This window comes from Vombatus ursinus, unplaced genomic scaffold, assembly GCF_900497805.2.
Source record: "Vombatus ursinus unplaced genomic scaffold, bare-nosed wombat genome assembly UNPS02014817.1, whole genome shotgun sequence".
Lineage (NCBI taxonomy): Eukaryota > Metazoa > Chordata > Mammalia > Diprotodontia > Vombatidae > Vombatus > Vombatus ursinus.
Window position 1 is genome coordinate 5,507,082 of NW_020954595.1, and position 25,847 is coordinate 5,532,928.

Below are 25,847 nucleotides of genomic sequence, written 5' to 3' on the forward strand. Positions count from 1 at the left end.
TGTTTCTTACAAATGTGACAGAGCCCTTAGCTCTCAGGGCATCTCTTCTAGGGCTCTGGAGGTTGGAGCCCCAGCTTGGGGGCAGCAAATGGGTCGAGTAGGATGGTTTTAGCCAGCCATCTTTGGACAGTTGAGTTCCCACTGCATCTTTTGAGGGTCATTTTGGCTCCCCCACAAACCCTGTCAGGGGGCCTCCATCAGCCTTGGATCATGGTTCAAAGAGCTCCTTGGGGCCAAGGTAACAAGAAGGGTGGAGGCTTTCAAAGGATGACTGGGCTGCTAGGTTTGGACTCTGGGTTGGGTTGTTGGGAGCACTGGCAGCTCACTGACCTCTGGGTGTCTCCTTCTTGGCCTGCAGCCACCCCACATCATGCTGCAGTGCAGCAGAGATTATGGCGGTCCTCTTCTTTCACACCATGAAGTACAAACCCCAGGACCCCAGGAACCCCAGCAATGACCGCTTTGTGCTCTCCAAGGTAAGAAACAGCTGCCTCAAGGCAGAGCATCAGTGTGGCTCCCCCAGTGTTCTGGCATCCATTCCAGCTTGCCCATCTCTCCCTCCTCTTCTCCTCCTCCTTCCTCTCCTCCTGCTCCCACTCTTTTGCTAACGTATTCTTGTTCCTCCCAGGGTCATGCGGCTCCTATCCTCTACGCAGTCTGGGCCGAGGCTGGCTTCCTGCCAGAGGCTGAGCTGTTGAACTTGAGGAAAATCACCTCCATTTTAGATGGTCACCCAGTCCCTGTAAGTGTAGGGCAGGGTGGGTGCTGGTGTGGTGGAGGGGGAATGAGCAGCCCAGTGACTTTTTCCCAAGGTGCACTCCGGGGTTGCCCTCTCTGGACTCCTTACAGAGACAAGTGAAGCCAGCTAGCTTGGGCTCAGGATTAGGAACTCATCTTGTCCTTTTCAGAGCACAAACCCATCTGGAGAGTATTTGAGTATTAGAGAACGAAGCCTGCCATTTGTTATCCATGTCAAGTCCCCATGGGGCAACTCTACCCACCACAAGCACACATGACATAGGAGATGGGACCTTGGAGCAAGCCATCCTTTGGGTCTCTGCTTAGGAGATGGTCTGCTCTGTGTCATTCCATCCAATCCAGTAAGCATCCACTATAGGCAATGCTGGGCTGGGAGCCAGGAAGACTCAGCTTTGTGAGTTCAAATCTGGCCTCACACATTTCATAGTTGTGTGACCCTGGGCAAGTCACTTAACCTTGTTTGCCTCAGTTTTCTCATCTGTAAAATGAGCTGAGGAAGGAAATGGCAAACCACTCCTGGATCTTTGCTAAGGAGAGAGTCTCATATGACTGAACAACAAATATGAAGGACCCAGACTCAATGACAATCAGGCTGTGCCCTCAATAAGCTCTATGGGGTGTAGTTTTTTGGGGGGGCAGCCATGCCATGGTGACAATAGTGCCACAGGCAGAAACTGATGCCTTTCCCTGAAGGGGGAGCCAAGTTCCATCCTTTCTGACCTTGTAAAATTTTGACTTGCATCCAGATCAGGGCCAGTGGATACAGTTTGTAGCCTTTTTCAGGTGACTGACTGTCCTTGTCTCATTTAAGAATTTCTCTCACAGGGCAGTCAGGTGGTGCAGTGGATAGAACACCGGCCCTGGATTCAGGAGGACCTGAGTTCAAATCCGGCCTCACACACATAACATTTAATGGCTGTGTGACCTTGGGCAAGTCACTTAATCCCATTGCCTAGCCAAAAAAAAAAAAAAAAAAGAATTTCTCTCGAATGGCCCAGTGGATTAGGGAGCTAGCCTTGGAGTTAGGAAGAATTGGGCTCCAGTCTCAATAACACACTCTGGCTGTGTGACTCTGGGCAAGTCACCTCACTCTTTACGATGATGAGAAGTCAGAGTCAATTACGGAGGCTCCTTCACCTCACGGTTTCTCAAAGACAAAATGCCATCTGGCTCCTCGTAGATCAAGACTGCAGCTTGGACCCTGGAGCACTGCTTGGGATCCCCTTTAGTCTGTCTCAGCATGTGGGTGACTTGCCTGGTTAGATAGGGTGTGATAGGGGTGGTGCCCATGTTTGGATCTTTACCTGCTTCCTGAGTTGAATGTCATCGACCATGGCAGTGGTGGGTAGGTGGGGGCAGAGCCAGGCCTTGTGTGCTGATCTAAGAAGGGAACCTGGCAGGCATCCTACTCCAACCAAAATCCATTGCAGGCCCAGTGCCCCTCCCAATGCACCACACTGCCTCCACCTCTTACAGCTGTTGCTTTTTCCAATTGTAGAAACAAGCCTTTACAGATGTGGCTACCGGCTCCCTGGGTCAAGGGCTTGGAGCGGCCTGTGGAATGGCCTACACAGGCAAATACTTCGACAAAGCCAGGTAAGAGGCACTGGTCTCTTTCTTTCTGGGGCGAACAGGTCAAAATTCTCTCCTTTCCTTTTTTTTTGTTTCCTTTCCTCTCCCCTTTTCCTGAGGCTCCCAAACTCCCCCGAGTCTTCTCTGAGGCCAAATACTCCCCACCTGGTGTCCCACACTAGACCGACAGCAACGTTAGCCTTCTGTCCAGAGTGGTAGAGCTGATGCCTCTTTTGGTTGGGGAAGACTGCTGGGTATAGCTGGTAATCTCCATTGTGAGCTTCACTGTTTCCTGCCCGTAGAGCAGAGGTGAAATCCCTGGCCATCTGACATCAGTAACTGATAAGCTCTTCCGTTGGATGGCGTCACAGTCGGAGAAGTGACTGCAGATCACAGCTGCATTGCCAAGAATAGGCAAAGGTCACCATCTTTGGGATGGTGAAGAATCATTAGCTGTCTCTTGTAACCAAGAGGAAAATAGCACATTTTCCCATACTCTAGCCTTCAAGAGCATGGCGAACATGGGGACCGGGGAAGCTGTCTGCCTCGGCTTCACAGTGGGAAAAATCTATTTAAAAAAAAAAAACCTGCAATCCAAGACTCATGATCCTTTGGTCTCTTTTTGGAAAGAGCATCTGGAATCAGAACTGGGTTTTGCCGTTTACTAATCACGTGACCTTGGGCAAGTCACTCCCCTCTGCACTTAAGAGGCCATCAAAGCTGACTCTTTCACTTTACAGAGGAGGAAACTGAGGCCCAGAGAGGTTAGCTATCTTCCTATAGTGCCTAGCATGGGGCCTTGCATATAGAGTAAGCCCTCAAAGACTAGTCACTGAGTGAATAAATGGATAGCACGGGGTGCCTTGCAATGCCTTAATGAGTTCTGATGCCCTCCAGCCTAGAAAAGGCAGGTTGTTACAGGAAACAGGGCCACCCTTGAAGGCAGCCCTGCCTGTCTATTTGCTGTGTGATCACACTTCTCACCGTCCCAGGCAACTCTCCAAGACGGGAGTTGCTGCTGTGCAGCGGAGGGACAAATGAATGACTTTCACCAATGATATTTCAAGGGCTCACATCTCCCAAATAAAATGTGGCCTAGGGGATGCAGGAGCAGGGCCTAAGTCTAGAGGGAGCCCAGATGCTGTGCACACAGAAATGATGCCACTGCTTGCCCACTTACCCTTGCCAGAGTTCTTTGTTTCTGGAGCTGTGGGGATGGGCTTCCCGGAGCCATTCAACTCCACCTACACTTGGGTGTGCAAAGTTCTATACTTGTTCTTACATTTACACTGTGTCATGGAGTTCCACTTGTCCAATGACATGCCTTGGAAGGATGACTGACCACGGCTGGTTGGTTAGATAAAACATTGCCATTTGACATGGGGATGAACCTTTAGCCCTTGGTTGAAATCCTTTGGGAGAAGAGCTTGTTTCGTTCTTGGCATTTGTGTCCCCAGCACGCAGGAGGATTGGAGCTGGAAAGGGACCAAATCCCTTCATTTTACCAGTGGAGAAACTGAGACCCAAAGAGATTATTATTACTACTATTATTTCTTGCTCAAGGTGCCCAGATAGCAAATGGAAGAGCCAGGAGACTTTTAGGCCCGGCCCGTGGACTCCCAGTTTGGTACTTTTCTCACTCATCCTCTCTGTAGTGTCCTACCCACTGAGCTAACAAACCTAAAAATGGTATCTGAACCTGGCAATCAGTGGGCTGTCTATGGGCATAGAAAATACTGTGACCATCACGTAGTAGGTGCTCAACGGAGAGCACAGATATGTCTGTTAAATTGGTCAGCCTAGGGGGCAAGGTGAGTTTCAGGACACTGACAGTTTGATTTGTGCTCATGTGTGAAGGGCCCTTTGTTTGCCACCAACCAGTATTTATTGAGCCCTCAAGTTTCTGTTGTTGTTAGGTGACACCTCTAAATGATTCATGGCTAGAATAGTGGTTTTATTTGACATTGACCCAGAGGACTCAGTTCATCATTCTCCAGAGTCTTAGGAAGTAATTTCCCATGAAGGATAGTGACTTTACGATTGATATTTAAAGGAACTGCTGGGAAAGGCGTGTCTAATAAATGAACTTTTCGAAGTGGGACATTGCACAAAATGGTGGCAACCGGCCAGCGCTGGATTGCACCTGGGCCCAGAGACAGACTCAAGCTCAGACAGGAATTCCTTACGGTATGTCTTGACCCTTAGCAATTGCCCTGGGCAGGCTCTGTCTCTGAGAGTTAGTTGTCTGTGCTCAGTGAGTGAGTGAATGTCTCCAGGTAAGGCACTGGGGGCTCACGTGGAAAGGCAGTTGTGCCCAGGAGTTCCATGTAGCAGGACCCTCTGGTAGAGACTGCCATTGGTGCTGATGTGGGCACCTTGGAGCCCAGGGGCCTGCTGGCAAGATGTTCCACACAGCATTTCAGGGTAACTGAGTTCAGATAAGGCCTCTTTCTCTTCTTTCTCAGCTCTGTTTTTGGGGTGGACCCAGGTCCTGGGAATGGGGGCAGAGGCAGCTGTCTGCCAGTGTGTCTGAGCAAATGCAGAGCCTGAGTGAACACTGACCCAAGCCAGAGCCATGCCTGGCTGCTTCCTTTAGCCCCTCTCCATCTGGAAAAGGCACTCATTGCTTATTATCAGGGCCACTGTTAAGCAAGAGATAGCTAGTATCTCTTGGTACTGGAGCCGACTTCAGATAAGAGGATTCTTAGGTAATGGACTGGGGTTAATTGAGGCTTTTCCAGAGAACTGAGGCAAAGTCATTATTGAGTATGCCAGTCCATGGGATTGGGGTTTTCCTGCCTGTCCAGGCCGTTCCCAGACCCTGAACCTGCTCTTTCTTGAGAAAAGAGAATGTCCCACTGGGTTTCCTGAAGTTTGCTAGAGTGAAGGACACACCCACGAGTAAACTGGCCCTGGACGCAGCTGGCAATATTGCTGAATCACTGTGACTGTTGAAAGGGATATGTCTCAGCATGGGCTGTGCTTGCTCCCTTCCCCTGTGTCCAGACTAGAGCCTTCACAGGGCTCTACAGTCTTCCTAACACACGGTTTTTTTGCCCTGGACTTGGAGTCCGCGGCCCTCCTAGCTGTGGGACCTCAGACAAGCTTGTCTTGGCATCTGTGAAATGAAGGGATGTTCCTTGATTAGCTCTGGGGTCCCTCCCAGCTCCAAATCTGTGATCCTAAGATCTTTAGGCCCCTTCTTAGCAGGTCTGATTCTGGGTGTTATCAGCTACCAGACTGGCTACTGCTTTAGAGCCCACTAGAACCAGTGGCCTAGCCATCAGAGAGGAGCTTTGGGGCTAGGAAGACCCACAATGGCTGTGTCCCTGGGCAGGTGACTTCAGACCTTGGGCCAGGCCAAGTGGAAGACATGGTGCCATGGAAGGAGCTAGCTGTATTTAATCCCTGACATCCCAGGCCCACTCTCTTGGCCCATTTGAGCCCTTGGGCCTCTATGTAATGAAGGAAATAGTTGAGCTGCTCTCTGTTAGGGCCTCCTCCTCCCCTCTGGCCGGGCCAAGCATACCATCAATTCCTCAATTTGTCCCAAGGGCTGTAGGGGAGAGGTCTGTTTTTCTGCCTCTATTGCAGCTACTTTGAGTTCAGGCTCTCATTGCCTCTCTGGGAAGTGTCTCCTACCCAGTCTGCTCTGCTCAGACTCATCCAGCCTAATTCCTCATATTATTCCTTGTTCAAAATTTGTCAGGGACTCCTTGAGACAAGTGAGGGCCCCTGTGATCTCTGACCCACTTTCCCGCGAGGCCATGTAGTGCTAAGAAAAGGGCACTGGGCCTGAGTTCCAGTCTCGACTCTACTATGTACTACTCATGTGACTTTGGGCAAATCATTCTATCGCCCTGAGCAGCCTCAGGATCCTCATTTGTAAAATGAGGTGGGTGTGATGAAATGGAAGTGGACACTGAGGTTGCTTCCAGATCCTGATGTAGGAGCAGCAGTTTTATTTCCCTTATATATCTCTGTGCTCCAGGCAAACTTGTTTATCTTACAAATTCCCACCTCCATGTCTTTGTATGATCACTCGGTGGTTCCCGGGGCTGGAATGTTATCCAGATACTGCCTTTTCTTCCAAACTCTTTGCACCTGGGCAGGGGCTCTCCTATGAAAAAGCAGGCTCCTTGAGGGCAGGCAGGGATGGTGCTCCGTCCATCTGTATTGAGTGGCACATAGTCCCATAACATCATGGTCACCCTCCTAGCCTCTCTTGGTTTGTCCTTGTCTGGACTATAATTTGGTATCAAAAATTGAGCACAGGCCTCTAGCCATGGTCTGACCAGACAGAGGACCAGGGCAGTACTGTCTCCGGTCTTCTGGATACTAGATTTTTAATTAATGCAGTCTCATTTAGCTCAGTCTGCTAACACTCCCAGGTCCTTTGTACATGAACTGCTACCAGCTCTATCTTCCATAGATAACTGGCTATTTACATGATATGGTTGACCACCAGCAAGATAGAGTCCCCTCAGTCTGGCCTAATGCCTCTGATGAGACAATCTCAGCATCATTTCCTTGGCTGAAGAGTAAATATTTTGTACAGTCCCTTCTATCTCTAACATTCCATGACTCAGTGGGGGAATGACTTTAGGCTGTTTCTTGAAAATAGCTTCTAATAGCCGAAGAGGAAGAGAGCACGAACCCGCTGGGGAAGTTGTTATAATGTTTATTATCTGTAATAAAGAAAGGAAAGAAGAAAAAAAAGTGGCTATATTATGGAGGGATTGTGCCCAGGAAATGAGACAATGTGAAGAATCATCAGGGTGGTGGATAGAGTCAGGAAGACCAGGATTCACCTGGCCTATCCCTAAGCCTTGCCCAGAGGTCACTGAGCAGATCATCGCCTTCTCTGAGCCTCCTTTGTAAAATAGTGACGGCAATACCACCTTGGAAGCGACCGTTTCCTCCTCTGTAGAATGATGGCTCATGCTGGGTGAACCCTGAGCTTCCTTCTAACTGTCACTTACTATACCAAAGCTCAGTCCCACCTGGGGGAGCCTGGCTCTGCATCAGAACAGTGCAGCAATATGTTGACCTGGCAAAGCAATCCATACCCTCCTTTGCTCTCTTCTGTTTCTCCTTTGTGCACGCCGGCCCACGATGAACCCATCCTTTTGTTTTTCAGCTACCGTGTCTATTGTTTGCTGGGCGATGGGGAGGTATCTGAAGGCTCCGTGTGGGAGGCCATGGCCTTCGCAGGATTCTACAAGTTGGACAACCTGGTTGCCGTCTTTGACATTAACCGGCTGGGCCAGAGCGACCCTGCCCCACTGCAGCACCACATGGAAGTGTACCAGAAACGATGTGAATCCTTTGGGTATGTGTGAAGTTATCTGCTGGGGTGTGGGGAGCTCTCTGAGTCACATTCCTAAAACTAAAAGTCTCTTGCCTTCATGTCAAGTGCAGCAAAGAGCCAAAGTGGTATTCAGGATGAATTTTAGGAGGGATGGGCGCTTAGAAAACAGGCAGATCCTCCTCCTCAGAAACTATAATTTGCTGACTTCTTCCTGAGGGGATAAAGTGCTCTGGGGCTGGGAAATAGGATGTTTCAATGCTCCCCCCTCCCCTTTTTCATGCTTGGCCACTAAGGTCATGAACCAGAGAATCAAGTGGGGCAGATCACTGCACTTCCCTAAGCCTCGTTTTTCTCATCTACAAAATAATGATAATGATAAGAATGCCTGAATGGCCTCCTTCTCATAACTACTGTGGAGAAAGTGTCATAACCCTCTAGGTACTGTTGCTGTTATTATCTTGCTAATTGCCAGCCTCTCTGGGTCTTCTGTTCCTACTCTGGACCCTCAGAGAGTCTAGACTAAGGAGGATGGAGCAGAAGGATGAGACCCAGGCCCTGATGGAGCCCATTGTCTGAGGTTACACTTCACTGATGTGTGTTGGGGAGGTCTGAGTATACTCCTGGGGTTGTTATGAGAATGAATATTTGGTCAGGTGCCTATCGATCCTCAGTGGAACAAAATGAAGGATCCTTTTGTCACTGAAACCTATTCGGGTGTGCCTTGACTTCATGCAAACCTGATACATCAAAATGGCACCTTGTATAAACAGTGCTTGTAACTTGCAGGCAGGGAAGAAGCATCTTTCTTCCAGTTTCTGTCATTGTCCATGACTTGGCCAGATTTCCTGCTGGTTTTTGCATCATGGGTCTGCTTTGTCTGTGCTCTTATAGGTGGAACGCCATCGTTGTGGATGGACACAGTGTGGAAGAACTCTGCAAGGCCTTCGACCAGGACAAGCATAAACCACTGGCCATCATTGCGAAGACATATAAGGGCAGAGGAATCTCAGGTGAGGGACAACTTCTTCCACTGGGTCAGTGGTTTCCTCCCCGTGGGACTCTCTGGAAAGCCAGGATTCCTCTGGGTGCTGTCTCTGGGTGGGCAGAGATCCTTTCTTGACCAGTCTTACAGAACAGTGAGTGGGACATAGAACATGCCCTCAGGGAACTTGTAGGTCTAGTTCAAGAGGTAAGACACAAGTGGTTGTTCCATCAGTCGTGGCCCAGACTGTGAACGAACACGTACTCACATGCATATATGTGTGTACACACACTGCCCTTCCTCACCCCCCCCCACATACAGTTTGAGGTAGTCATCATGACACTTAGCTGGGCACCAGGAGACCTGGGTTTTAGTCTGAACTCATCACTAACCATCTGTGGGACACTGGTCTTCATCATACCCTCTAGACTTGTCTTTCCTTCTGCAAAATGAAAGGGTTGGATGACATTTTGAAAGTCGAGACTCTCAGATGGTCAGAAAGAGCTGCAATAGACCTAGATAATTGAATCATTTCTTCCCCTGGCTGATCATCTGCAGCATACTCTCACCATGATCTTGCTTCTGTCTGGCCCTCCTTTTTTCATATGGGCTCCATTATGATTCCCTCCTCAGGTTCATGGATTTCCTCAATGTAGCATCTCTTAGATTTGCTGGGCATGCCCACTATCCCTTATAAGACATTCCCTCTGAACAAAGAGTACCCATCCATTGCTTTATTTTTACCATGACTTGGATCCCAACAAATCTTAGTGATACTAAGACACTAAGATGCTGTAGTGGATAGAATGTTGGATGTGTATCAGGAAGACCCGAGTTCAAATCCTGTCTCAGACACTTCCTTCTTTCAGAACCTCAGTTTCCTTATCTATAAAATGTGGACACTAAGAGCCCCTACTTCATAGGGTTGCCGAGAGAATCAAATTGGGTAATACATGTATAAGAAGAGTGCTAGTTCTTGTCATCGTCATTATTAGTGAGAGGTCACAGTTATCTCCTCGTGTTAAGCTCTCCAGCTCTGTTCAAACTGTTGTCTCAACAGTGCAGATCGTGAGTCTCACTTCTGATCTCCTATGAACTCATGGCCAGCTCCATGGCTAGCCCCCTCGGGCCATGCCCGCTGTCCTCTGGGTTATCTGGGTCAGCAGCTGCGTCTGGGCACTTGCTTCCTTTCCTTTCTTTGTCCAGGTTAGGGACGTGTTGATCAGCTCCGTCCGTCTCTGGGCAAATGCATCCTCCTTACCTCCACGCCAGTGAGTAGAAAGCCAGATGCCCTTTTTGGAGGCAGCATCCCTCAGCAGGGTCCGGGACACCAGCAAAGTGCCACTCCCTTCATTATGTTTATAAGCAAATTGATTTTTGTCCACAAGTGCTTTTAATCAATTCAGTAAGATGCACAATTTTCATGTATCGGAATGTAAATGCCTAATGTGGAGACTTGGCCCTCTCATTTATCACATTTTGAAGACGCTGCCTATTTTCCCAGGGACTTGAGCTGAATGGAGGCAGGGTCAGTGGGGTGCCAGCCTCAATACCCTTGCTCAGCTCTGTTCTTTGACAAATTCCTGAAGCTTTCCAGGCCTTCCCTAGGGAACCAGTACCTTCTGAGCTTCCCAGGCCACCCGACTTCCTGCAGCCTTGGCTTTGCCCATTCAGCCCTGGGCTGGTTATCGAGGCTGGCATCACTCGCTGGGCCAAGGGAACACTGGGAGAAGCATTTGTTTTCCATCTTTGATTAGGAAGGAAATGCCCCTTCAAGGAAGCTGTGTCCTCACAGCCTGCTTTGCCAAAGGCCTTTTGGGAAGCTGTCCAGTTGTATGAGCAGGGGGCAGCGGGCAGGAGGCAGGGAGCTGCCCCACAGCCTGATCTGGGAAGGGGTGCTGGGAGTTGGAGGACCTGATTTCTGTGTGACCTTGAGCAAGTCACCTGCCTGGGTGCCAGTTTCCTGTAAAGGAGAAGCATGGATGATGGCTGTCAATCCCATAGTTTTAAATCCTCTGATGATAGGGAGTGTCCTGGCCTGAGGCTGCCAGGAAGCCCAAGGCCACCTTCTCCCCTGCTCCTTGTTACCACCTTCTACAACTGCAGCCTCATTGTCCTTCCTAATTTTTAAAAATGATTTTAAACTCTGTAATTGATCTGATGTGATGTGGTGCATGGTATCAGATGTGGACCAAATCCCATCTCACACTGGATCTAATTTTCTTAATCTCTTCCCTATTCTTATGCCATCTAGGATTTAGCAAACATGAGTCCGTGTGGTTTGGGTCCTTGTTCTGGACTATCTTGTTTTCCCCATTGATCTAAGGAACAATCTAGTGGAAAGAGGTCTGAATTTGGAGTCGGGCCTGGGTTAAAATCTTAGCTCTGTCATGCATTACCTGTGTGACCTTGGGCAAGTCACGTCCCCCCTGGGCCTCAGTTTCCTCATCTGTAAAATGGTCTTTGATAACTTCAGCTTAATCTGTTTACCTGTGAAAAACAAACTGATGCCATACAGCTTTGAAACAAACAGCTCTGAATGACTTATCCAGGGTCCGACAGTTTGAGACCTTAGGGTTCAAGGCTGCCTTCTTTTTTTTTTCTTAATTCTCCTTGTCCATTTGTTCATCCACCGCAATTTTGCTACTACATTGCAAACATCTCATTAGTGTTTTAGCAGAGAAGGACTGGGAGAGGCCTGGTGATTTCACCGATAAGGGAACTCCCAAGTGAATAAACACCCTTTGTCAGTGCAGATAGAACTTTCTCTGCAATTTAGGCTTGGTGAGTTAGTTGCCTGGGGGGCATGATCAGAGTGGAAGGTGTGAGGGATAGCTTGGCCCGGGGAGATAGAGGAAGCAGGAAAGGAAGGCATTACCGAGATCTTAGCAAAAAGAGATGAGGCCCCCTGACAGGGAAAGAGAGGGTAGAAGGGACTGATGACAAATGTTAATAGGAATTCTTGGCCAGCGTGAAGCATGGGGTGGTGGAGGAAGGGTCGAAGTGACAGGTTTTCTTATCCAGGAAGCCTTCCCTGATACCCACTCCCAAAAAAACAATCCACATTGATTTGTCTCTGCTGGACTCCTGGAATAGACAGACATCCATCTCTCACCTCTGGGTCTTTGCACAGAGGGTCTCCCACACCTGGAACATATTCTCTCAGAGTCTGTGGTTCTAGGCTTGGTTCATGTGTCACCTCCTACATGAAGCCTTTCTTGGTCCCCACAGTCATGTTTCATTTTTGTCTTCTATCTTCCCACACCCTGCCCTGTGCTGTGCACTGATTGGGTGATGGATTGTATCATAAGCTAGCGTCTCCATGTGAACTTGTCAGTCTTTCTTTCTTTCTTTCTGTCTGCCTGTCTCTTTCTTTCTTTCCTTTCTTTCCCATCCTTCCTTCCTTCCTTCCTTCCTCTTTCACACTTGTTGTATTCCAGGCTCTGGGATCATATAGGTAAACAGTCAAATGGTTTTGATGATGATGACAATGCCCCCACATTTCTGTGACCTTTTACAGCACAAAGCACATTTCTGGAGAAAACCCTGGGAAAGGGGGTACAAATAAATACCTCCATCTTACAGATAAGAGACTGGAACTCAGATTAATGACTTGTCCAGGGTCACCCAGCTAGTAAGAGCAGAGCTGAGGTCCCACACATCCAGTCCCTATGCTTTTTCTAGTAGTACACCAAGCTTCTCACTTAGCTCAGCATACCATGAGCTTTGAGGTTGCAGACAGCCTTGCCCATCCTCCAGTGTCCTTTGGTGAACCTCAGGCTCATTCTTATTATTCTGTTCCTCAACCACAGGTGTGGAAGATAAGGAAGCTTGGCATGGGAAGCCCCTTCCTAAAAACATGGCAGAACAGGTCATTGAGGAAATATACAGCCAAATCCAAAGCAAGAAGAAGATTCTAGCTACCCTCCCCAAAGACGATGCCCCCACAGTTAACATCACCAACATCCGGATGCCATCTCCCCCAAGTTTCAAGCTTGGAGACAAGGTATAAGGGGGAGCCTCTTTCGTGGGAGATAATACATAGTCCAAATTGTGCACATTCACCTCTAGAGATAGAGTGGTACAGCACACCTACCAAGTGTGGAAGGGGCCCCACCAACATTGCTAAAGCTCTGATTCTATACGAGCTGGAGAAACTTGAAACAGTCTTTGCCTAGAGGGAGCTTTCATTCTGCTAGGACAATTAAGCTACAGTCTTGGAAGAATAATGCAGCTGCATTTTTCCCCTCAGTTGAAAAATGAACAGTGACAAGGCCATAAGCACCAAGCTAGGTACTTGGGGGAGAGACAAATGTTAGACGGAAGCCCTGAGTCCGGCAGAGGATAAAATTCAACATGGACAGGTTGAGATCTACGTCTCTCACGTCCGATGGAGACAATTGTCCCTGTTATCATCTACCCCTCCTGAGTGACATAAGGTAGTGTGCAGACACCAGTTAGTACTGTTTTGAGAGTGTATCTCAGCACTCCCCCAAAGAAGCAGTCCTACCTCCCACTTTCCTCGTAGGTAAGATGGAGAAATCAGCTTTTCATATTGTTTTCATAGCATCACTTTTCATATGGTTTTACATTCTTCTGTTACTGAAGGAAAGCATCCGTGCACACAGAACCAATAGTGACTAGAACATTCCCCAGGGTGGACGACAGTAACTAGTGTGGATTCTTTCCCTCCTACCAGCTTGCCACTCGCAAAGCCTATGGCATGGCGCTGGCCAAACTGGGGAACGCCAGTGACCGTGTGATTGCCCTGGATGGGGACACCAAGAATTCCACCTTTTCAGAACTCTTTAAGAAGGAGCACCCTGATCGCTTCATTGAATGTTTCATCGCTGAACAGAACATGGTAGGTCTGGGGGAGAGCTAAGGATAGTCAAGGAATCCAAGATTGCTCTGGGAGGGAAGGGCTTGGGGAGGGCCTTGGGCCACAGTCTGAAAGTCTGGAAATTGAGGAATGGGTGGAAGTGAAGGAGAGCACAGGGTAAGTGAGTGAGGTCAGAGGGAGAGAAGCAGCCAGACCTTAGAGGACTTCCTCACCGTTCTGTGCTGATAGTAGTTAGGGCTTCTCACAGGGTCCCTTGATGGGAGGTGGGGTCGCTGGTGACAGGGCAGCAGTGGGGTGTTGACATGAATGCAAAGAACAGAAACCTCGGGGGATGCTAGAGGTATCGTGTAAGGCTCTCTTGACCCTTTGGATGAAGCTTATATCTAGTCTAACCTCCTTTTTTATAAATGAGGAAATGGATGCCCCAAGAACACAAATAGTAAGTGGCAAAGCCAGGATTTGAACTACACAGGAAACACGTACATGTGTTTGCACATAAAGTATAAAAGTATTTTTCTTTTCCCAAAGTGAAGTGAACATTTCACAGACTGTCAGGGTTGAGGGGGTTAGGCCATTTTGCCCAATCTGGCACAATACCTGACACGCGGTAGGGTGTGTTGCTAATCAAATGCTAGTGAACATGGCCGTATACCTTTACAGGCTCCCCCATGAGCCTAGCTTGTCCTCCAATGAAGAATACAACTTCATGGGTTAGCCCTTTGCACAACCCCAATGATTTGGGAGTTGTATTAAATTTTGGAGATCGAAGTTCTGGGTTTGAATCCCGCCTGCCACTTACTAACTGTGTGACCTCAGATAAATCACTTGAACCTCTCTGGGCATCCATTTCCTCATCTGCAAGAAGGAGGTGGTCTGCATGACTTCTGGGATTCCTCTTAGCTTTGAGTGTAGTGATCAAAAGTGGACACCCTGCAGCAAGCGGGAGAAGGGCTTGTTCATTGGTAAGGTTTCGTAGGTTGGGATTTGTAGAAAGAAATGACCTCAGAGACACAGGGTCATTCAGGCATCTTGCCAGCTTGGGCCTGGGGCTGGGCTGGGGCTTGGACAACCCAAAGACTTGAGAATTTGTGTCAGTAGATAACCGCCAGGAAGCCCCTTTGTCCTCTTCTCCTGTTCCCAGGGAGACTGAAGCTATAGGTACCCTGGAAAAGCCATCCACATGGGGAAGGGAGTTGCTGATAGTCCTGGCCCTCTCTTACCCATGCCGGGGAGGATGGTACAGTGGAAGGAGCACATGAGGTTCAAAGCCTGTTTTTGCCTCTACTTCCTGCGAAGGGGGTTGGCTCTGAAACGCCTTCCAGGTAGGCTAGGATGGGGCGATGGAGGATCCCATGCTCCCTTTCCTTCTCAGGTGAGCATTGCCGTGGGGTGTGCCACACGGGACAGGACCGTGCCTTTCTGCAGCACGTTTGCCGCCTTCTTCACCAGGGCCTTCGACCAGATCCGTATGGCAGCCATTTCTGAGAGCAACATTAACTTGTGTGGCTCACACTGTGGAGTGTCCATTGGTAAGCCACTTGTGTGACCCTGGACAAGTCACCTCCCCTCTCGGGGTCATGGCCAACTCTCCAGAGCTAGAAGCTGCAGGGCGGGTGCTGCTGATGTGCTTTGGTAGAGGGAATTTTCTCACCAAAAATCCCCTCTGCTAATAAAGGCATATCTGGTTTAAAAAATGCCAACCCGAAACAGTTTTTAAAACTCAATGATTACATCTCCCAGCATATGCAGCAGGGAGAGTGATGTGGTCACACAGACCCATGCCATAGGAAAAATCCTTCTGGCAGCGGTAGATGATGGAGTAGAGAGGGATGAGGACAGCCATGTGGGTGGAAAGGCGACAAGAGTGAGAGGGATTATGGGTAGGATTGATGGGCACTAGGCACTAATTTAGATCGGAGGGGTAAGGAAAAAGGGAATGAAATCTATCAACCAGTCAGTCAGTGTGGCCTCGTACACAGAGGGTACAAATGCAGAGTGCAGCAGTCCCTAGCTGGGAGACAAATGGGATTGTCTAGAATGACTGCTCCTTGGGAACCAAGGCTTTCCTGGTTTTTCTCCTGCAGGTGAAGATGGTCCTTCTCAGATGGCCCTTGAAGATCTTGCCATGTTCCGGAGCATTCCCAACGGGACAGTCTTTTACCCAAGTGATGCTGTGGCTACTGAGAAAGCAGTCGAGTTAGCTGCCAACACGAAGGTTGGTCATCTATGGGCTGTATACGTTTGTCTGTTTACCAGAGCAGAAGGGAGGGTCATCGGTTGGACGTGGAAGTTTCTGAAGAGTTACTCTTCTGAAATGGAGTACTCAGCAAAGTTTAACCCTCAGAGCCTGGAGAGATTTGAATTTTGCACAGGACTTGTGGAATTACACACCTTGGAGCAGTCTGAATTCCCAGGGAGGTTGTGGCCTTTGTCTCCCTGGAGATCTCTGGGCTCTGCCCTGGTCTCTGAATGCAGGGGGCAATGGACCTTGTAGGGCCCTCTGGTTCTATAGAGTGGGTGGCCATCCAGAGGGGAAAGGACAGCAGACTGGTTGAGCCAGGGATGACCAAGATATGTACATCTTCCCCAATAGAATAGAAGCTCCTGGAGACCAACAGGGGCTACTTCATTGTATCCCAAGTACCTACCACAATGCCTGGCACATAGCAGGTGCTTAACAAATGCTCTCTCTATATAAATGACTAATCTAGCCTAGCCCCTTGCCTTCAAGTATTGGGAGCTGGTTCCAGTTAAAATGTTCCCTTGGGGGCTAACTTTACTCTCTTGCTTTATTTCAAGTGAGTGGATTCTTCATTTCACTTTGGAGATTTGGTTTAACAGATTTATTAAAAGTGCTTACTGTGTACAGAACACATGCTAAGTATCTGTCCACATGGAGCTGATAGTGTAGTGAAGGGGGGAGTGAGGGAGACACAGGATCCAAGCCTCTAGAATCCTAAACACAAGGTTTACATAATAGCATGCCTTGGAAAAGGGGAAAGCCATTAGCAAGTAGGGGTATCAAGGGAGGCTCCCTGGAGGAGGTGGGCTCTGAATTGCACTTTAAAGAAGGAGGTCCTGGACTCTTATATCTTGGATCCCTTCGGCATTGAGGTAACACCTATGGGGCCCTTCCTTCTTAGAATCATGTTTTCAAATACTCCAAATGAATTAAACAGGAATGCAAAAGTGGGAGTTGAAATACCATGGTCAAAATGTTGTTGTTTTTTTTAATAAGTTCATGGCCCCCAGGTTTTGAACCTCTGATTTAAATTAGGATGGGGAGGGATTCACAGGCAGAAGAGAAAAAAGGAATTGCTGGGACACAAGGTAGAAAAGCAGCAGGTGGAGAAAATGCAGAGGAGCCCAGTTGGGTGAGAGTGTAGAGTTCATGAAGGTGAGTAAGTAATGTGTGAGGCAGTGTGCCCCAGTGGATTGCTGCCCTTGGGGTCTGGAAGACCTGGGTTTGCATCCGGCCTCATCACTTTCTAGCTGTGTGACCATGGGTCAGTCACGTAATTTCTCTGTGTCCGAGTCGTTCAAACCTCCCTTTCAGCTGGAAATCTGGGATCTTATGAGTAGATTTGAATACCTTCCACCTTTCTGGTCTTGTAGAGGGCCTTGAATGCCAGCACTCCATGAAGGTCTAAAGCGAAGATCATAACCAACCAGGAGGATTGGGCGAGGGTTTCCAAAGGGAGCTGACCGTTAAAGGGCGTGTTGGAATTAAGCAGGTCAAAGGGCATGCCATCTGCGACCAGTCCGAGCCGGAAGAGATCTTATCATTTAGCTCAAGTCCCCGATTTTGCAGATGAGGAAGCCACAGGAGGGCTCAGGGTCACGTAGATGGTAAGGACCGGATGCCAGGTGTCCTACCTCCAAGTCTTGTGACAAAGGTTTTCTTTGTTTCCAATCCAGGGCATCTGTTTTATAAGGACCAGCCGCCCAGATAATGCAGTCATTTACAACAACCACGAAAACTTCCAGGTTGGCCAGGCTAAGGTCAGTACTGAGTCTCTGCCTTGCTAACTTGGTGTGGGGAGGAGTGGGTGTGCTGTAACTACACCACCCCCTGCGACGACTCGGTTGTTTTCTCCCTGAACAACCTGGCATCAGGTCTCAGACAGGCAGTCGCACCCCAGACCGGCTGCTCATTCGGGGCTTGGCATTGTCCTCCTTCCCAGGTGGTCCTGAAGACCAAGGATGACCAGGTGACTGTGATTGGAGCTGGAGTAACCCTCCACGAAGCCTTGGCAGCTGCAGAACAGCTGAAGAAAGGTGAGCTTGACTGTCCCACTGGGACATTCTCTGAAGCCATTCCCTGGCCTCAGCCTATGGGGAAGAAAGAAAGAAGCGAAAGAAGCTAGGCTCCTACAGCTGGGTAGGAAAGACGTGGCTAGCTCCCAAGGCCAGGCAGCACAAGCTAAGGGCCTGGATGATGAACACTACCCAGGCATGGGAAGACGCCAAATTTTGAAGGCATCTAGGAAAAAGCTCACGTCCCCTGCTACAGTTTGGCAGGTGCTAGAAATGAGAACTGATCTTGGAAAAGGCCAGTGAAGCTTTGGAAGCTAAATCTGAGCTTGACATAAGCCAGGAGCATCGATAGTCCCAGCCAGAAAAACCAGGCCAGGCCAGGCCAGAACACGGAAGGTGACGGTTGGTGCTATCCTCTGCCCTGGTCAAGCAGACCCCTGCAGAGGCCTGGATGGTGGTGATGAATGAAGGTTGTGTGTAAGCATCCATGAGCTCATTGACGCATTAGCTCATCTGGAGTTATAGAAAACTAGCAGAAGAAACCCTGCCGAATTTGGAGGCAGAAGACCTGGGACAGACTCCACGCACCAGCAGCTCTATACGAGCCCTTAGCCTGAGTCTCCATGGCTTCACGAGTGAATAGGGATCAGTGGGTGTCAGAAGCTGACTTGAACCCAGGTTATTACTGTTTTATAGGAGGGGAAACTGTGACCCATCCAAGGCCACACCTTAAGTCAGCGACTAACGTCGAATGCTTGCTTAGACCTCTGCCCTCATCCCAGGGTCAGGAGACAGGGCCTTTCAGACTAGTCCACGTATAGCCAGGGAGCGAGGCACGCAGGACGAAGGAAGCGTGGGCAGAGCCAGGGACTCAGCTGATCTCCCAACCGACTGTGGCGCGGGGCAAGCAGAGGCGTGTGACGTTGACTCTGGCTATGAGGGTATAGAAAGGGCCTGGACCCCCTCCATTTATGAATTCTAATGACGAAGAAATGTGTTAATTTGTAAAACTGTTAATCACCTATGCTTGGGGCACTGTGCGTGCTGGGAGTATGAAGAAGGGCGCTTTATAGATAGAATCTCATTTGATCTCACAGGCTTGTTGAGCCAGGTGCTATTGTCTCCATTTTACAAATGAGGAAACTTGAGGCTGAGAGACTTGCCCAGGTCATATAGCTACTAGGTGTCTAAGGCAGGATTTGAACTTGGGACTTTCAAGTACAATATTTTATCATTGGAAATTAAGGGATTGGTCTTTGAATTGGCTTCCCCTTCTTAGACAAGTTTTCTCCTCACTGATCAAAGCCAGGGAGGAGAAAAGGTTCATTTCATTAAGGGATATTCCCCATAGTTGTACTCTCAGGGCCTTCTAGCATTTATTAAGATTCTCCTGTGTGCAAAGCACTTTGCTAGGCCCTCTTTCAGACCCTTACTGTTCTATCAGGGCAGACAGGAGATATTCTAGAAATCCGAGTTGAATTAACTTGCTGGACTTCAGGAAAGGCTTATTGGATTGGGAAGAGGGGGCACCCCGAATGCCACAGCTGCCCCACCCCTGAATTCACCTGCTTGTGTCCTCTGCTTCCAGAAAAGATCAATATCCGGGTGCTTGATCCCTTCACAATTAAGCCCCTGGATAAGAAACTCATCCTTGACAGCGCCCGAGCAACCCATGGCCGCATCGTGACTGTGGAAGACCATTACCATGAGGGTAAGGTTGGGATTCTTAGAGGGGCAGGGTGAGGGGAACCTCTGGGGGAAGGGCTGAGGGCTTTGGAAATGGACAGAATTGGGGGGGGGTCCTTATCCCTCCTGCTTTCAGCTCACTCCTAACTATCCCTTACTTAGAGAGATCCCCAATAGCTACTCCCAGTTGGTAATGGATTTGCTTTTTAAGTGGGAGATACCATTAAGATAGGTTCCATTTGGGGCCTGGGAATTGCCAGGTAGAAACCAGATGGTCCTCAGAATGACTTATTGATCCTAGGCTCACAGAGTTGGCAGGAATCTGGGGCCCCCTAATCTCGCAAAAAAGAAAATGGAAGCCCAGAGAGCCTGCTGAGCTCCTAAGTAACCCAGGTCCTTAGGCGCCACATCTATCCTTTCCCTTGTTTGCGCCTTAGCGCAGTCATCTTCCCTGCCTACAGCTCTGTCCCTTTCCAGAGACAGAGAAGAAAACGTTAAGGAACAAAACAAGCCCCCGTGCCCCACTGCTGACCTAGGCTCAGTACCTCCCATCTCCTCTCCTTCCATTCTCCGCAGGTGGCATAGGAGAGGCTGTGGCTGCTGCTGTGGTGGGTGAACCTGGCATCACCGTCTCTCGCTTGGCGGTCTCTCACATCCCGAGAAGCGGGAAGCCGGCGGAGCTGCTGAAGATGTTTGGCATCGACAAGGACGCCATCGTTCAGGCTGTCAAGGCGGCCTTGTCTCAAGCCTAAGACCAGACAAGGAGAAGGAAAGAGAGAAAGAAACATTCCTGTACCTTTAGATACATTTAAGTAACTTGTTTCTACTGAGGATCAATTAAAAATAATTATTATAAATGTTTTGAGAAAATGTTGCCAACTGATGTTATTTTGTAGCCATCACAAACACTGCTTACTAAGCTTGACTCTATGCTGGGCACTAGGGATAGGAGACAAGAGTGAAACACTCCCTGCCTTTGAGGTGTTTACAATCTCTGAGGGGTGAAAACATGTACATCCACAGAATAAAAGCAAAATTGGTACATGAGATACAAGAACTAACTCCAAATTGCTTGGTGTTCACCCGCCACGGGACAAATAGGACATTGAGGAACAGGAATAAAATCTTTATTTGGCTGGAAAGAAATGTAAGAATTCTGAGTAAAAGACATGTCCTTTGCTGCCTACTTCCTTTTGCTCTTCTTCCAGCTGCCAGCTTTAGCACATCTGGCCCAGGGCTGGCACCTTATTTGGAGGGTTCCCAGAAACCAGACTCTCCCCCTCTCTTGGCCAATCAAACCCGCTCCACCAAAGCCACCTTTCCCACTGGGTCAGAGGGGACTGTGCATTAGGGAGCTGAGGAGGCTTGGCCAGAGCCTCAGAAAGGGAGGAAGGCACCGTCAACCTCAGTTTCTTTTCTCAGAGCCGAGGGCAACAGTTTCAAGGTTTCTCTTTTTATCTTATTTGGAATCAGGAGAGAATGAAATGAACCTGTTCTCCCTGTCTTTGATCAGTGAGGAGAAACTTGTCTAAGAAGAGGAAGCCAATTGAAAGACAAACCCAAACTCCTAACCTGGGCCTCAGTTTCCTAAAGTATAAAATGTGGGAGGTCCCTTTCAGCCTTAGTTCTCTCTTCCCTATTTCTAGTATCTTTCGCCAAGTTTTGTGAAATGGTTAATTCAAAGCCTTTCCCCAGAGTTTCATCATAGCATGGCAGTGACCCTGGGCCAGTGAAGGCTGTACCAGTGGAGCAGGCTAGGGTAGGTTTCATGCTGCCCCGCAAGGGCTTTTGACAGGCAGAGTGACAAACCATTGTGTGTACTTGCTGGATTTGAAGACAGGAAAATGGTCTTTTGTGTGTGTGTGTGTGTGCAATCAAACTTTATTAATCCATGCAAACAATCCTGTATCCATGTTCTCTAAGAATAAGCCACTGACCTAAGTCTTAGAGGTTCCAATAATTTTCTTTCCTAGTGGATTCATGACAATGTACCCTACCCAGCTGGAGCTGGTCTCCCTCAGAAGTGGAGGGACCTAGCAAATTGACCTCCATCAGGCAATCAGCAATCAGCACGTCCTCCAGTGAAGACAGGCAGGAGCCAGTCTTAGCTGAGATTGAGGAGCAGGGGCCTCCAGTCGGTTTCTTGTAGTTCATCACATAATTTGATTGGTAGATTACTATATAAATTACTGAAAATTGTTTATAATAATTTTTTGAGGTTTATAAATATTTTACATATATTATCTCTTTTTATCATCACAAAAAAGCCTGTGAGGTAGGTGCTATTATCATCATCATTTTTTTATTAATTTATTTTGATTTATCAATAATTACTTCCATATGCTTTTGAGTTTAAAATTTTTCTCCCCCTTCCTCCCCACCACCCTCCCCAAGGCGGCGCACAATCTGATATAGGCTATACATTTACATTCATATTAAACATTTTCACATTAGTGATATTGTAAGTAGAAATTAAAACCAATAGGAGGAACCATCAGAAAGAGGAAACAAAACTTAACAGAAGAGAAAAAAGTTAGCAATTCGGCTTCCATAGTTCTTTCTTTGGATGTGGATAGCATTTTCCATCACAAGGTCTCTGGAGATGTCCTAGATCCTTGTATTGCCAGGAAGGGTTAAGTTTATCAATATTACTCATCATGCAATGTGGCTATTATTGTGTACAACGTTCTCTTGGTTCTGCTCACTTCACTCAGCATCAGACCATGCAAGTCTTTCCAGGTTTTTCTGAAGTCAGCCTGTTCATCATTTCTTACAGCACAATAGTATTCCATCACATTCATATACCACAACTTGCTCAGCCATTCCCTGTTTGATAGGCATCCTCTCAATTTCCAATTCTTTGCCGCAACAAAAAGAGCTGCTATATTCATTTTTGTACATGTAGGTCCTTTTCTCGTTTGTGTGATCTCTTTGGGATATAGCCCTAGAAGTGCTATTGCTGGGTCAAAGGGTATGCACATTTTTATAGCCCTTTGGGCATAGTTCCAAATTGCTCTCCAAAACGGTTGGATCATTTAGCTCCACCAACAATGCGTTAGTGTTCCAATTTTCCCAGATCTCCAACATTTATCATTTTCCTGTTTTGTCATGTTGGCCATATAATTTTTTTTCAATGGTGGCTTGTATTACCAGGAGATTCACATTTCTCAGTTCAAGAATGCATACAGCTAGTTGGCTCAGTGCAAGGAAGACCTGTCTTTAAATCCAACTTTAGACACTTAGTAAACTTCTCTTGGCTTCACATCTTCATCTGCAAAGTAGGGGTGTTAGGCTAAGGTATTAACCTGTTTTGTGGGATGGACCCCTCTGGTGGCAGTCTGGTGAAGCTCATGCATTCTTTATTTGGATGGTTTTAAATGTAAAGGGAAAATAGTTATCAAATATTAAACTGAAAATTATAATTTTTTTTAAACAAAAGATCATTCACTGATGCCCAAGGTAAGAACCCACACTCTAGGGGCAGTTAGGTGGAGCAGTGGATAGAGCTCCAGTCTTGGAGTCAGGAGGACCTGAGTTCAAATCCGGCCTGATACTTGACACTTACTTGCTGTGTGACCCTGGGCAAGTCACTTAACCCCGATTGCCTCACCAAAAAAAGCAAGAACAAAAACAAAACATGGCCACAGAGGGTGTGATTCACACATGCATATACACACATATATGTATATAGACATACATATATTTAAAATCTCACATACGCGTACATATGCGCTCATGTGTCATTCTGAGTACCACAGTGGACAGAAGCTGGCTTTGTGATGAGAGAGGCTGGGACTCAAGCTCTCTCTCCCTCAGACACACACCAGCCTTTTGATCTGGGCAGGTGAAAGTCCTGGGGGCTCCTAAGCTTGCTTCAGTGGAGGAGTTTCTGTAACAGCTGTCCCCCACACCCTCTCAGGATCCTGGTACTGGACCACACTCATCACTCACCACCCTCCCTCCACACCAGTCCCCTGGGGAACAAGGGTGTAATGATTTCTCTGTGTATATTTAAGCCTTTTTCCATTTCAGGCTGATCTCATAGGGTGTGTATTGGGAAGGAGAGGGACGGGGCAGGCAGTCTACAGTTTGACATCACCTTCATTTAATAATGAGGTCCTCCAGCTGGAATGGGAAGACAGCGCCCTCTTGTGGGCACTTTGTAACAGCGCTGCCACTGTATAGACAGATGGGTAATAGAAGAGAAGTCTGCACAGGATAGCTTAGAGCTGGACAAGGGCTTGCTGAGGAGATCTGAGCAGCCTTGCATGAAGGACCTAGGCACTACGGAGGCCTGTAGTGTGATCCTTTCACTTTTCGATGAGGAGTCTGGCCTCCAGGGAGGTGAAGAGATTGACACATGGCAGCACAGGTGAAATGTAGCAGAGCCAAACTTCAAACCCAGGTCCTACGATGCCAAGCTTAGTAGTCTGAGTCACTGAACCGTTCAGCCTCCAAGGGCAGGATTCCAACAGGCTGAGATGGGCCATTCCACACACAGGCAATGAATGCCATGCTCAAGTACATGGAGGCAGGGGAAGGTAGAAGAAAACAAGAAAATGGAAACAGGCTGAGTTGGCTGGAAGGAATACAGGACCAGGAGGAGTCACTCCCCATGCAGGCTTATGGGTCACACTGTGCACGGGACAGACTCAACCAATGCCCTAAAGAATCCATTTCCTTGGGTTATTTCTTCCTAAGCCCCACTGCTTGGCTGTGGGTATGGAGACTCTGGCTTCACTAATCACACAGGGAAAACCAAGTGGATGAAGGCAGCCTGCACAAAGCATTCCATAGTAGAAGTAGCAAACCCGTAAAGCAGAGGTGTCACACCTGTGGAACACTCCCTGGTGCTGTGAACCAGACAAAAATATAACTGGGCACCGGCCCTGGAGTCAGGAGGACCTGAGTTCAAATCTGGCCTCGGATACTTGACACTTTCTAGCTGTGTGAACCTGGGCAAGTCACTTAACCCCGATTGCCTCACCAAAAGAAAAAAAATGTAACTGGGAAATAGTTAACAAAATAAATAAAAATACAGTAGAACTTATATAATGTTAATGTGTGTTTTTCTAAGTCAATACCTGTTTGCAGGCATTCTTATGTAGTTTAGAGTAGCTTCATTTCTATTTGAATTTGATAGTGCTGGTGTCAAGGATGGCAGAGAGACACAGGCCTGGAAAAGGAGGTGACTGGCCATGCATTGAGAGGGGGAAGAATGGGCCAGGACGGCTGTTGGAAGGTCCTCAACCCAATGGGTAGATACCCTGAAGTGGGCTTACAGGAAGATTTTTAAATATAGGATGGGCTGCCATTTGTACAGCTGGAGGAGTGGATCATGTTTCCATTAAGGTTTCAAAGTATTGTTAGTTCATTTGGAATCTAAGAATCACTGGAATTAGATCACCAAGTAAAGCAGACTAGATGGTAGAAGGCCCAGGACAGAAACCTGATGGGTACCTACAACTAACTAGAAGTCGTGACTGAAAAGAGGATCCAGCAAAGAAGATGGAGAAGGGGCAGTCAGAGAGGTCGGAGGAAATCCGGGAGAGGTGACCTGAAAACCGAGAGGAGAGTATCAAGGAGGAGAGAGCGGGTCACAGTATTAGGGGCTGCAGAGATGCCAAGGAGAAGGATGATCAAGAAAAGGCTCTTGGATTTGGCAACTCAGAGATTGTTAGGAACTCTGGAGGGAGCAGTTTGTGTGGAATGATAAGGTGTGAAGCTGAATTGTAAGAGGTTAAGAAGAGAGAAGGCATAGGGGCCAATCGTAGATGACCTTTTTGACGAGTTTAGTTTAAAAAGGTCAGAAGAGAAAGAGGATGATGGTTAAGTAAGATACAAGGGTCAAGGGAGGGTTTGTTTGTTTTTTTCAGGATAGGGAAGACATGTGTATGTTGTAGGCAGTGGGAAATCAGCCAGTAGAGAGACATAGACTGAAGTTAAGGGAAAGTGTGGAGATGACAGAGGAGGGGCAATCCTCTGGAAGAGCTGGATGCAATGGGAGCACTTGAGCAGATGGAGAACTCAGCCTTGGTCAGGAGTAAGGCCACCTCATCATGGGAGACTGGGGTGAAGAAGAGTGGCAAAAGTCACCCGAGAGATTTGCCATTTCCTCTCCAGTTCATCCTACAGATAAGGAAACTGAGGCAAACAGGGTTCAGTGACTTGCCCAAGGTCACATAGCTATTAACTGTCTGAGGCTGGATTTGAACTCAGGAAGATGGGTCTTCCTGACTTCAGGCCTGGTGCTGTATGTACTGCACCACCTAGCTGCCCTGCAATCCAACATAGATAATGTTCATTTGTGGTTTTCTAAGTCAATATGCAGAGTGAGAGAAATTCTCAGGGTTTTCCCCTCCCAGAATGATTCTTTTGTGAAGGTGAACTAGGCCATCTTTCCCCTCAATTCTTGCCTAGCCTTTATTCACTGAATG

The 25,847-nt window shown here is 48.0% G+C and overlaps 1 protein-coding gene across 1 annotated transcript in view; it reads left to right on the plus strand.

Moving 5' to 3' along the window:
• TKT (transketolase) overlaps positions 1-20,284 on the plus strand; it is a 34,612-nt gene extending 14,328 nt beyond the window's left edge. Inside the window, exons 2-14 of the mRNA XM_027835865.1 lie at positions 359-476; positions 629-742; positions 2,258-2,355; positions 7,472-7,663; positions 8,534-8,652; positions 12,437-12,630; positions 13,324-13,488; positions 14,840-14,996; positions 15,552-15,682; positions 17,386-17,469; positions 17,652-17,745; positions 19,313-19,435; positions 19,987-20,284. Of these exons, the coding sequence (XP_027691666.1) occupies positions 359-476; positions 629-742; positions 2,258-2,355; positions 7,472-7,663; positions 8,534-8,652; positions 12,437-12,630; positions 13,324-13,488; positions 14,840-14,996; positions 15,552-15,682; positions 17,386-17,469; positions 17,652-17,745; positions 19,313-19,435; positions 19,987-20,162 (1,765 nt within the window). The 3' untranslated portion in view covers positions 20,163-20,284. The remainder of the gene's footprint in view (positions 1-358; positions 477-628; positions 743-2,257; positions 2,356-7,471; positions 7,664-8,533; positions 8,653-12,436; positions 12,631-13,323; positions 13,489-14,839; positions 14,997-15,551; positions 15,683-17,385; positions 17,470-17,651; positions 17,746-19,312; positions 19,436-19,986) is intronic.
• The last annotated feature ends 5,563 nt before the right edge of the window (positions 20,285-25,847 follow it).